Source organism: Salmo salar, chromosome 13 (assembly GCF_965601325.2).
Source record: "Salmo salar chromosome 13, fSalSal1, whole genome shotgun sequence".
Classification (NCBI taxonomy): domain Eukaryota; kingdom Metazoa; phylum Chordata; class Actinopteri; order Salmoniformes; family Salmonidae; genus Salmo; species Salmo salar.
Window position 1 is genome coordinate 36,486,106 of NC_138303.1, and position 12,674 is coordinate 36,498,779.

The 12,674-nt window shown below is 41.6% G+C and overlaps 1 protein-coding gene across 2 annotated transcripts; it reads left to right on the forward strand.

The window, feature by feature from the left end:
* Positions 1-2,158: 2,158 nt before the first annotated feature.
* LOC106567267 (acidic mammalian chitinase) lies at positions 2,159-8,920 on the forward strand. 2 transcript variants are annotated; one of them, XM_014136367.3, is made up of 12 exons: positions 2,159-2,338; positions 2,551-2,623; positions 5,753-5,782; positions 6,031-6,235; positions 6,367-6,423; positions 6,586-6,751; positions 6,945-7,069; positions 7,214-7,343; positions 7,481-7,663; positions 7,937-8,053; positions 8,234-8,366; positions 8,478-8,920. In XM_014136367.3, the coding sequence occupies exons 2-12, from the start codon at positions 2,599-2,601 to the stop codon at positions 8,762-8,764; spliced, it is 1,458 nt and encodes a 485-aa protein (XP_013991842.1). In that variant the 5' UTR covers positions 2,159-2,338; positions 2,551-2,598; the 3' UTR covers positions 8,765-8,920. The 2 variants fall into 2 exon arrangements, with proteins under 2 accessions (XP_013991842.1, XP_013991841.1); XM_014136366.2 differs by lacking the exons at positions 2,159-2,338; positions 2,551-2,623 and having other exon boundaries at positions 5,710-5,782.
* Positions 8,921-12,674: the final 3,754 nt, after the last annotated feature.

A 12,674-nucleotide genomic window follows, 5' to 3' on the forward strand; every position in this document is an offset into this window, starting at 1 on the left:
TATGAACAAGGCTAACGTTTGCACTTTGTTCACTAGCATGACAAGCAAAATAAGAATGATGCTTCGCTTACTAGAACTACAATGTGCATTCTTATGGCATCCAGTCATTTCTGTCTTTTCTGCTAATCATTAATGTACCTTGTGATTTTTGACAATATTAACCGATAGAGATGTACTTTGAACTTATGGTCCTCTAATGAATACAGAAATGGATTAAAACACTGTTCTAAAGTGCTCTGTTATCAGGCTGTCAGGATTTAAACATTTCAAATTAACTACACCTAGGAGCTTAATTATAAAGGCCATTTTCAAACATAAGATTTTTTGGTTGTTGTACCATAATGATATCACACTGTCATAATCATAATATTCCGACCATGAAAGTTACTGTAATGACAGGTAATGCTTAAAAGTCCGCAGCATATTTCCATCATAGTTAAGTGTGTAAAGTACAGTATCATAATTTTCTCAATGAAATGGTGCACATAGCATACTGTAATAAACCTCCCAGTCAGGGATTATTGAGTTGCAATGTTGTCAGTAATATGAGCATGTCTGGAGAGTCTACTGTCTGTGGAGTCTTCTGTGTATGGAGTCTACTGTGTGTGACTGTTTGCTTGAACTTTAGAGACAGGAAGCTGACTGACATTCAAGATCACTTACAACCATTCACACATGATCAACCTGGATGTCAGTCTGCTTCTGCTTTAGCCAATTTTTTGTTGTTGTCATGCCAAACATGTATGGCAAATTTGCTACTATACTGAACAAAAATATAAATGCAACATGCAACAATTTCAACGATTTTACTGAGTAACAGTTCGTATAAGGAAATCAGTCAATTGAAATAAATTAATTAGGCCCTAATCTATGGATTTCACATGACTGGGCAGGGGTGCCAGGCCCACCCACTGGGGAGCCAGGCCCACCCACTGGGGAGCCAGACCCACCCACTGGGGAGCCAGGCCCATCCACTGGGAAGCCAGACCCACCCACTGGGGAGCCAGGCCCATCCACTGGGGAGCCAGACCCACCCACTGGGGAGCCAGGCCCATCCACTGGGGAGCCAGGCCCATCCACTGGGGAGCCAGACCCACCCACTGGGGAGCCAGGCCCATCCACTGGGGAGCCAGACCCACCCACTGGGGAGCCAGGCCCCCACGACATTTTAGTGAACTAAGCTTTTTGTGCATATGGAAACTTTCTGGGATCTTTTTTTTCAGCACATGAAACATGGGACCAACACTTTACATGTTGCGTTTTATATTTTTGTTCAGTATAGATTTGAATAAATAAAATGTAAACGTAAGCAATGTTGCTGGCCTTTTCTAATCTCCGGAGTGATTGGGCTATATTAAATAGACTACAAGCACTTTATTCATGTAGCAACACGTATGATGCCATGACAACATAATCAGACCTCTATGAACGAAATAAACAAATTGTTACATAAAGATTAGAGAACTGTACAAGTGCCGGGATATTAAAGGGAATGAAAACCCAGTGAAAACTCACTTCTTTATGGCTGAGATAAGGCCTCTGTTACAGCCCTGAATCACCAGGCAGCTTGAGCTCTTGCTCCCATTAACAAATTACTCAGAACCTACAGTATACTCCCCCTCCCTTATTACTGCATTGGCTGTATTGTTCTGTGTTACGTGACCTCAATTAGTAAAACCAAGGGCCAACCTTCCCAGTTTCAACAAAAGAAGCAAAGGTAATCTTATCTTAAAACCAATCAATACTAGCATTTTTATGACAGTTTATCTTGTCGTGTCTCTCATGCAATGGCCTGGAGCTTGCGTAATGTTTGTTCTACTAAGATTTTGGGCCTTTTCTGTACTTTTTTTGTTTTATTTGTTTATGGCGTGAACTTCACATCAAAGATATCCAAGAGAAAGGCCTACAGAAGCTATTATGTGTGAATGAAAGATAACTACTACAATAGGTCCAGTTCGTGGAATATTTATATTCAAACTAAAAGCTCTTAACTAGTTAAAGAATATTGAAATGTATTTGTTGACTGAATGTTCCAATTCCACGTTGCTGATACAGAGGATAGAGATGGTTTATTTCACCCTCAATATCAATCCTCCATGGTTGTTTATCTGACCATAAAGATAGGTCTATCTCTCATACAATTCAGACAGGTTATATCCTTAAATGAAACTAACATAAACCATGACACTGATTAATCCAGATTAAGAGCAAACAATCTCCCCCAGGTTGCCACTTCCTGATACAGGTATGTAGCCTTTGGCCCAGGAGTATCAGAACGGTATAAAAGGTGAGATGTATTCTCTACCAGACACCGATCCAGTGTCTCACTGAGGACCAGGTAGGACTTGGGCTATATGTTTTTATTAACATTATTATTGCATTATAGTTTTACTATCACCCGACCATCAGTTACAACCTTTTAGGAACAATAATTGCAACACATTAAACTTGAAGCTGGACAGTGCAGACGCACTTGTGCAACCTTAGCCACACACAACATTCTAACCACCCTGGTTTGTTCTATTAAATGAAAATGCTTATTTTTTCCAGGTGCCTCTTCGGTTTTGTAAGGAGAGGCCGTGTAACTACAAACTCATCATGGCCCAACTAACACTTCTCGTTGGTAAGTCAAATTCTGGCAATGAAATATTGTTATACATTTTCAGTGGTGTAAAGTACTTAAGTAAAAATACTTTAAAGCACTACTTAAGTAGTTTTTTGGGTTATAGTTTACTTTACTATTTATATTTTTTACAACTTTTACTTTTACTCCACAACATTTCTGAAGAAAATAATGTACTTTCTACTCCATACATTTTCCATGACACCAAAAAGTACTTGTTACATTTTGAATGCTTAGCAGGACAGGAAAATAGACCAATTCAAGCACCTAAAGAGACAATCCCTGGTCATACCTACTGCCTCTGATCTGACGGACTCACTAAACACAAATGCTTTGTTTCTAAATTATGTCTGAGTGTTGGAGCATGCCCCTGGCTATCCGTATTAAAATAAAAAATAAGGAATTTGAAATTATTTATACTTTTACTTTTGATACTTAAGTATATTTAAAACCAAATACTTTTTTACTTTTACTCAAGCAGGATTTTACTAGGTGACTTTCACTTGAGTCATTTTCTACACTGTGTGCACAATTATTAGGCAAGTCAGTATTTGGACCATATCATTATTATTATGCATATTTCCCAACTCCACGCTGTATAAACTGGAATGCTTATTGGATTTAAGCATATCAGGTGATGTGTATTTGTGTAATGAGGGAGGGTGTGGCCTAAGGAGATCAACACCCTATATCAAGGTGTGTATAATTATTAGGCAGCTTCTTTTCCTCAGGCAAAATGGGCCAAAAAAGAGATTTAACTGACTCTGAAAAGTCAAACATTTTAAAAAAGTATTTCAGAGGAATGCAGCACTCTTGAAATTGCTAAGATATTGGGGCGTGATCACAGAACCATCAAACGTTTTGTTGCAAATAGTCAACAGGGTCGCAAGAACCGTGTTGAGAAAAAAAGACGCAAATTAACTGCTAAAGATTTGAGAAGAATCAAACGTGAAGCTACCAGGAACCCATTATCCTCCAGTGCTGTCATGTTCCAGAACTGCAACCTACCTGGAGTGTCCAGAAGTACAAGGTGTTCAGTGCTCAGAGACATGGCCAAGTTAAGGAAGGCTGAAACCCGACCACCAGTGAACAAGACACAAGTTGAAACGTCAAGACTGGGCCAAGAAATAACTGAAGACAGATTTTTCAAAAGTTTTATGGACAGATGAGATGAGAGTGACTCTTGACGGACCAGATGGATGGGCCCGTGGCTGGATCAGTAACAGGCACGGAGCTCCACTTCGACTCAGACGCCAGCAAGGTGGAGGTGGGCTACTGGTATGGGGTGGTATTATTAAAGATGAGCTAGTTGGACCTTTTCGGGTTGAAGATGGACTCAAACTCAACTCCCAAACCTACGGCCAGTTTTTAGAAGACACTTTCTTCAAGCAGTGGTACAGGAAAAAGTCTGCATCTTTCAAGAAGACCATGATTTTTATGCAGGACAATACTCCATCGCATGCATCGAAGTACTCCACTGCGTGGCTAGCCAGTAAAGGCCTTAAAGATGAAAGAATAATGACATGGCCCCCTTCCTCACCTGACCTAAACCCTATTGAGAACTTGTGGTCCCTTCTTAAACGGAGGATTTACGGTGAAGGAAAACAGTACACCTCTCTGACCAGTGTCTGGGAGGCTGTGGTTGCTGCTGCACAAAAAGTTGATGGTCAACAGATCAAGAAACTGACAGACTCCATGGATGGAAGGCTTATGACTGTTATTGAAAAGAAGGGTGGCTATATTGGTCACAGATTTTTTTTTTTAAATGTCAGAAATGTTTGTTTATACATTTTGAGTTGTTTGTTTATTCTCACTTTAACAGATGAAAATAAACAGGTGAGATGGGGAACTTTTGGTTTTTCATTTAGTTGCATAATAATTCTGCACACTAATAGTTGCCCAATAATTGTGCACATAGATATTCTCCAAAGAAAGCCAAAACCTCACTTTTACTTCCTTAAATATTCAGGTTTGAGGTTTATTAACATTTTGGATTGACTGAGAGCGCTGTAGTTGTTCAATAATAAAATAAATCCTCAAACATACAACTTGCCTAATAATTGTGCACACAGTGTATTAAGGTATCTTTACTTTTACTCAAGGAAAAGCTAGAGCTGCCCCGGTCAACTGTAAGTGCTGTTATTGTGAAGTGGAAATGTCTAGGAGCAACAACGGCTCAGCCGCGAAATGGTAGGCCACACAAGCTCACAGAACAGAACCGCGGAGTGCTGAAGCGTGTAAAAACTGTCTGTCCTCAGTTCAAAACTTCCTCTGGAAGCAGCGTCAGCACAATAACTGTTTGTTGGGAGCTTCATGAAATGGCCTTCCATGGCCGAGCAGCTGCACACAAGCCTAAGATCACCATACGCAATGCCAAGCGGTGTAAAGCTCACAGCCATTGGACTCTGGAGCAGTGGAAATCCGTTCTTTGGAGTGATGAATCATGCTTCACCATCTGGCAGTTCGACGGACGAATCTGGGTTTGGCGGTTACCAGGAGAACGCTACCTGCCCAAATGTATAGTGCCAACTGTAAAGTTTGGTGGAGGAGGATAAAGGTCTGGAGCTGTATTTCATGGTTCAGGCTAGGCCCTTTAGTTCCAGGGTAGGGACATTTTAACGCTACATTCTAGACGATTCTGTGCTTCCAACTTTGTGGCCACAGTTAGGGGAAGGTCCTTTCCTGTTTCAGCATGACAATGCCCCCGTGCATAAAGTGAGGTCCATACAGAAATGGTTTGTTGAGATTGGTGTGGAAGACCTTGACTGGCCTGCACAGAGCCCTGACCACCACCCCATTGAACACCTTTGAGATGAATTGGAAAGCCGATTGTGAGCCAGGCCTAATCATCCAACATTATTGCCCGACCTCACAAATGCTCTTGTGGCTGAATGGAAGCAAGTCCACGCAGCAATGTTCCAACATCTAGTGGAAAGCCTTCCCAGAAGAGTGGAGGCTGTTATAGCAGAAAAGTGGGGACCAACTTCATATTAACGCCCATGATTTTGGAATGAGATGTTCGACAAGCAGGTGTCCACATACTTTTGGTCATGTAGGGTACTTTGTTAACTGCAAGCAAATAAGCTTGTTTGATTAGTCTAATGAACAAATGTTTAATTTCTGTTTCAGGACTGTCCGTTTTAATGTGTCTTCAAATGGGTACGTTTTGTAGTTCTTACAGCATTACTCTCGATGTCTATCCAAACTTAATTGTACTGTAGCTACCAAAAATAGGATATCGTTAAGTAACATTCATAGGGAGAAAATAAATAACTTACTGTTGAATAACATTGCTCAGTACATAGCATACAACATTGATACAATCCTAGACAAAGTCACTGTCAATGTCTCTGTCTATCACTTTGTTCTGATGGGGGCCTGATGCTAGTATTTTAAATCCTCAACAGTGTCATCAACCAAACTGGTGTGCTACTTCACCAACTGGTCCCAGTACAGACCAGGCACTGGGAAATATCTGCCGGCCAATGTGGATCCCAACCTCTGCACTCATCTGATCTATGCCTTCTCAATGATCAACCACAACAACGAGCTAGTCACCTACGAGTGGAACGATGATGTTCTCTACCAGTCCTTCAATGGGCTGAAGAAGCAGTGAGGTTTAGCTGCTGAGCTATATGATGTCTTATGTGCACTTTGTGCATTTACTTTAATTATTACATATTCACATTTCTCTTTAAATGCAATGAAATTGGGTGTTGATGAATCTTTCTTGTCTTGGAAAGAAATCCTGCACTGAAGACCCTGTTGGCAGTTGGTGGATGGAACTTTGGGTCCAGCCAGTGAGTATTGTTGTCATATAGCCATGATTAAGTTGTACATGTTTCAATGTACTTTACTGATAGAAATAAACATGTTTTTAAGTATCTATTGGTCATTATGCTTTTCCAATGAATAATAACAATTACAAGTATTATGATTACTGACACTGAATAACTTTTCAGGTTCACCATCATGGTGTCAACACCTGCCAATCGCCAGAAGTTCATCCAGTCATCCATCAGTTTCCTGAGAATGTATGGCTTTGATGGCCTGGACCTGGACTGGGAGTACCCTGGAGCACGAGGGAGCCCCCCAGAAGACAAGAAAAGGTTTACACTGCTGTGCAGGGTCAGTTTGACATTCACAGCCACAGTAGTAATAATCAAACATCTGGAAAGCATTATATTTGGATCCTGAGTAACAGATTTAATGGGGCACCATAATAATTATGTTCAACTTTAACTGATCCAGCACAATGTCGTCATATTATTATTTCATACCATTAACAAAATACACTGTCTCATTTGGTTCTGGGGTCCAGGAGTTGCTCGAGGCATTTGAGAAGGAAGCCGCTGACACCAGCAGACCAAGGCTGCTGGTCACAGCTGCAGTGGCTGCTGGGAAGGGAAACATTGATAACGGTTATGAAATTGCAGAGGTTGCAAAGTGAGTTCAAAGGTTAAAACAGAGGGCCTTCATTCACCATAGGTGATTGGTATAGTAATAATTATTGTGAAGGTTCATCATTTACCAGTTGGTGTTTTCCATGTTACATTTCGTGACCTTTTGCCTTGTGTGACTGTGTAACAGATACTTGGACTTAATCAATGTGATGTCCTATGACATGGGTGGAGCCTGGGACCCATTCACACGCCACAACAGCCCCCTTTTCCGCGGTGCTTCAGATGCAGAGGAAGGAGAGCACAAGTATTTCAACGTTGTGAGTAAAAAATATAAAACTTTACAATATCTATTTATTTTTTTACTATTTTTGAAACCATAAATAATTTAGAAACCATTTTAGAAACCATTAACTATTTGTCAAATAGTTGTTGAATGTTTTCTCCTTTTCCAAAGGACTTTGCCATGAAGTACTGGAGGGACCAGGGCACCCCTGTTGAGAAGCTGATGATGGGTTTCGCCACCTATGGGCGCACATTCCGCACTGTCTCTGGAGACAATGGTGTCGGAGCCAGAACGAGTGGACCAGCCTCTGCTGGACCATATACCCGCGAGGCCGGCTTCTGGTCCTATTATGAGGTCAGGGAGAGAGGTCAAAGTTCAACACTACAAATACAGTTGTCACTGGTGGTGTGATCTCCCAACTCTACCAATGTGGAGTTAATTAACATGCTATGTTTTGGAACCAGGGAGATTGTGAAACACTAGGATGTAAAAAATAGATTAACACAATACATCAATGCACACTTTCAGTATACTGTACTCGGGGCCAATTCAAAACAACAGGTATTCTTTATGTCAGGATCAGTTTTCCAACATACTCATGACATGTTTATTTTTCTTTTCCACCAGATCTGTACTTTCCTGAATGGAGCAACTGTTGAGTTGATTGAGGATCAGATGGTTCCCTATGCCACCAAAGGAAATGAGTGGGTGGGATATGACAATCGGGAAAGCTTTGAAATAAAGGTACGGTATCATATTACTTAATACACTGCCAGAAGGAATCTCCTTTCAGTTGATTGCTGTAAATTCTAGCAGTCGAATGTCTATTGCTCATTTCAACCATAATATCTTTGTTATTGATTACATGGTGATTGGTAGAAGGCTATATGGTTTTGGAAAATAAAATATTTGGTCATTTTATAGGCACGCTATCTAAAAGAAAACAAGTTTGGAGGGGCCATGATCTGGGCTCTGGATCTGGATGACTTTGCTGGACAGTTCTGTGGGCAGGGCAACTATCCCCTGATCAGCCATCTGCGTTATCTTCTGGCCTCAGGTACGCAGCCATTACTAGAGCACTGAGGTTTATGTCTCATAAGAGGTTTGGTTGGTATAACAATGACATTGTATCATTCCATGCTTGACAATAACACACTGTGTTTTATAGATTTGCCACCCCTTCCTTCCACAACACGTCCGCCACCCCTTCCTTCCACAACACGTCCCCCACCACTGCCAGGAACTACCACCAGCAGTGTACCCGCCACCACCTCCACTCCTCTGCCCGGCAGTGGCTTCTGTGGGGGGAAAGCTGACGGCCTGTACTGTAACAAGGAAGACCTTAATGCCTTCTACCAGTGTGCCAGTGGACACACCTACCTCCAGAAGTGCGCCGCTAACCTTATTTTCAACGAGAAATGCAAGTGCTGTGACTGGAACATGAGCCCGGCATAGGTGTTTTCTGTTAATGTACACATTGTAGCCTGAGTAACTGATATACTGTTTACCTCAGTTTCATGGTACCAAGGCTAGTTTAGATTTAAATGATAAAATATCCACTCCAATTACAATGGAATAATACAAAAAAATAAAGTATTTGTAATGTTTTTATGTAATGGTTATTGATGCTGCTTATTGTGACTCGATTCCAAGAGATTGTAATCTCTTCCTTTCATTTGAAATGTTTGAAACCTTTGTTTGTTGTTACACCGTTAACCCAACTGTAAAGTACTTCCATGTAGTTAGTATAAGTCAAGCGTCAAACTCATTCCACAGGGTGTCTGCAGGTTTTTGCTCCTCCCTTGTACTTGATTGATGAATTCAATCAATGAAATGTATTTATAAAGCCCTTCGTACATCAGCTGATGTCACAAAGTGCTGTACAGAAACCAAGCCTAAAACCCCAAACAGCAAGCAATGCAGGTGTAGAAGCACAGGACAAACTCCCTAGAAAGGCCAGAACCTAGGAAGAAACCTAGAGGAACCAGGTTATGAGGGGTGGCCAGTCCTCTTCTGGCTGTGCCGGTTGGAGATTATAACAGAACAGGGCCAAGATGTTCATAGATGACCAGCAGGGTCAAATAATAATCACAGTGGTTGTAGAGGGTGAAACAGGTCAGCACCTCAGGAGTAAATGTCAGTTGGATTTTTATAGCGGATCATTCAGAGTATCTCTCCTGGGCCAAACTACAGTCAATCATAGGACCTACTGAAGAGATGAGTCTTCAATAAAGACTTAAAGGTCGAGACCGAGTCTCCGTCTCTCACATGGAAAGGCAGACCATTCCATAAAAATTGAGCTTTATAGGAGAAAGCCCTGCCTCCAGCTGTTTGCTTAGAAATTATAGGGACAGTAAGTAGGCCTGCGTCTTGTGACCATAGCAGACGTGTAGGTATGTACGGCAGGACCAAATCGGAAAGATAGGTAGGAGCAAGCCCATGTAATGTTTTGTAGGTTAGCAGTAAAACCTTGAAATCAGCCCTAGCCTTAACAGAAAGCCAGTGTAGTGACACTAGCACTGGAGTAATATGATCACATTTTTTGGTTCTAGTCAAGATTCTAGCACCCGTGTTTAGCACTAACTGAAGTTTATTTAGTGCTTTATCCGGGTAACCGGAAAGTAGAGCATTGCAGTTGTCTATTCTAGAAGTGAAAAAAGCATGGATTAATTTTTCTGCATCATTTTTGGACAGAAACTTTGATTTTTGCAATGTTACATAGATGGAAAAAAGCTGTCCTTGAAACAGTCTTGATATGTTCGTCAAAAGAGAGATCAGGGTCCAGAGTAACGCCAAGGTCCTTCACAGTTTTATTTGAGACGACTGTACAACCATCAAATTAATTGTTAGATTTAACAGTAGATCTCTTTGTTTCTTGGGACGTATAACTAGCATCTCTGTTATGTCCAAGTTTAAAAATAGAACATTTGCCGCCATCCACTTCCTTTTATCTGAAACACAGGCTTCCAGAGAGGGCAATTTTGGGGCTTCACCATGTTTCATCGAAATGCACAGCTGTGTGTCGTCCGATAGCAGTGAAAGTTAACATTACGTTTCCGAATGACATCACCAAGAGGTAAAATATATAGTGAAAACAATAGTTTGGTACACATCTGGTGAATAGGGAGTCTTTTATTTTGTTCAACATAGGAGGGCCAAGCACAGGAAGCAGCACTTTCAGTAGTTTAGTTGGAATAGGGTCCAGTATGCAGCTTGAAGGTTTAGAGGCCATGACTATTTTCATCAATGTGTCAAGAGATATAGTATTGAAAAACGTGAGTGTCTCTTGATCCTAGGTCCTGGCAGTGTTGTGCAGACTCAGGACAACTGAGCTTTGGAGAAATACGCAGATTTAAAGAGGAGTCCGTAATTTGCTTTCTAATGATCATGATCTTTTCTTCAAAGAAGTTCATGCATTTATCACTGCTGAAGTGAAAGCCATCCTCTCTTGGGGAATGCTGCTTTTTAGTTAGCTTTGCGAGTGTCAAAAATAAATGTTGGATTCTTCTTATTTTCCTCAATTACATTGGAAAAATAGGATGATCAAGGGCTCTTCGATACTGCACGGTACTGTCTTTCCAAGCTAGTCAGAAGACTTCCAGTTTGGTGTAGCGCCATTTTCGTTCCAATTTTCTGGAAGCTTGCTTCAGGGCTCGGGTATTTTCTGTATACCAGGGAGCTAGTTTCTTATGACAAATGTTTTTTGTTTTTAGGGGTGCGACTGCATCTAGGGTATTACGCAAGGTTGAATTGAGTTCCTCGGTTAGGTGGTTAACGGATTTTTGTACTCTGACATCCTTGGGTAGGTGGAGGGAGTCTGGAAGGGCATCTAGGAATCTTTGGGTCGTCCGAGAATTTATAGCACAGCTTTTGATGATCCTTGGTTGGGGTCTGAGCAGATTATTTGTTGCGATTGCAAACGTAATAAAATGGTGGTCCGATAGTCCAGGATTATGAGGAAAAACATTAAGGTCCACAACATTTATTCCACGGGACAAAACTAGGTCCAGAGTATGACTGTGGCAGTGAGTAGGTCCGAAGACATGTTGGACAAAACCCACTGAGTCGATGATGGCTCCGAAAGCCTTTTGGAGTGGGTCTATGGACTTTTCCATGTGAATATTAAAGTCACCAAAAATTTGAATATTATCTGCCATGACTACAAGATCTGATAGAAATTCAGGGAACTCAGTGAGGAACACTGTATAAGGCCCAGGAGGCCTGTAAACAGTAGCTATAAAAAGCGATTTGAGTAGGCTGCATAGATTTCATGACTATAAGCTCAAAAGATGAAAATGCAGTCGTTTTCTTTTCTTTAAATTGACATTTGCTATCATAAATGTTAGCAACACCTCTGCCTTTGCGGGATGAGTGGGGTATATGGTCACTAATGTAACCAGGAGGAGAGGCCTCATTTAACACAGTAAATTCATCAGGTTTAAGCCATGTTTCAGTCAGGCCAATCACATCAAGATTAGGATCAGTGCTTAGTTCATTGACTATAACTGCCTTGCAAATGAAGGATCTAACATTAAGTAGCCCTATTTTGAAATATCACAATCTCTTTCAATAATGACAGGAATGGAGGTCTTTATTCCAGTAAGATTGCTAAGGTGATAGCTGAGCTGACTGCTGAGCTGACTACACTGACTGTGCTAGTGGCAGACTCCACTAAACTGGCAGGGTGGCTAACAGCCTTCACCCTATCTCATTGTGGAGCTAGGGGAGTTAGAGTCCTGTCTATGTTTGTAGATAACATGAGAGCACCCCTCCAGCTAGGATGGAGTCCGTCACTCCTAAGCAGGCCAGGCTTGGTCCTGTTTGTGGGTGAGTCCCACAAGGTGCAAGGTGCAGAAAACAGTTTTCAACAAGCGATTGAGTTGTGAGACTCTACTGTAGAGCTCATCACTCCCCCTAACTGGGAGGGGGCCAGAGATAATTACTCAATGCCGAGATCTTTCTTGCTAATTTACACGCTGAAGCTATGTTGCGCTTGGTGACTGTTTCATCCTAACATTGTTGGTGCCGACGTGGATAACAATATCCCTATACTTTACACTCACCAGTTTCAGCCTTAGCTTGCACCATCTTCAGATTAGCCTTAACGTTGGTAGCCCTGCCCCCTGGTAAACAGTGTATGATCGCTGGATGATTCATTTTAAGTCTAATACTGCGGGTAATGGAGTCGCCAATGACTAGGGATTTCAATTTGTCAGAACTAATAGTCGGAGGCTTCAGCATCTCAGACCCAGTAACGGGAGGAGAGACCAGAGAGACACGGACTCTAACTCGCTGCTTAATGGGGAGAACCGGTTGAAAGTTTCTGTCGGTTGAATGAGCGACACCGGTTGAGCATTCCTACAGC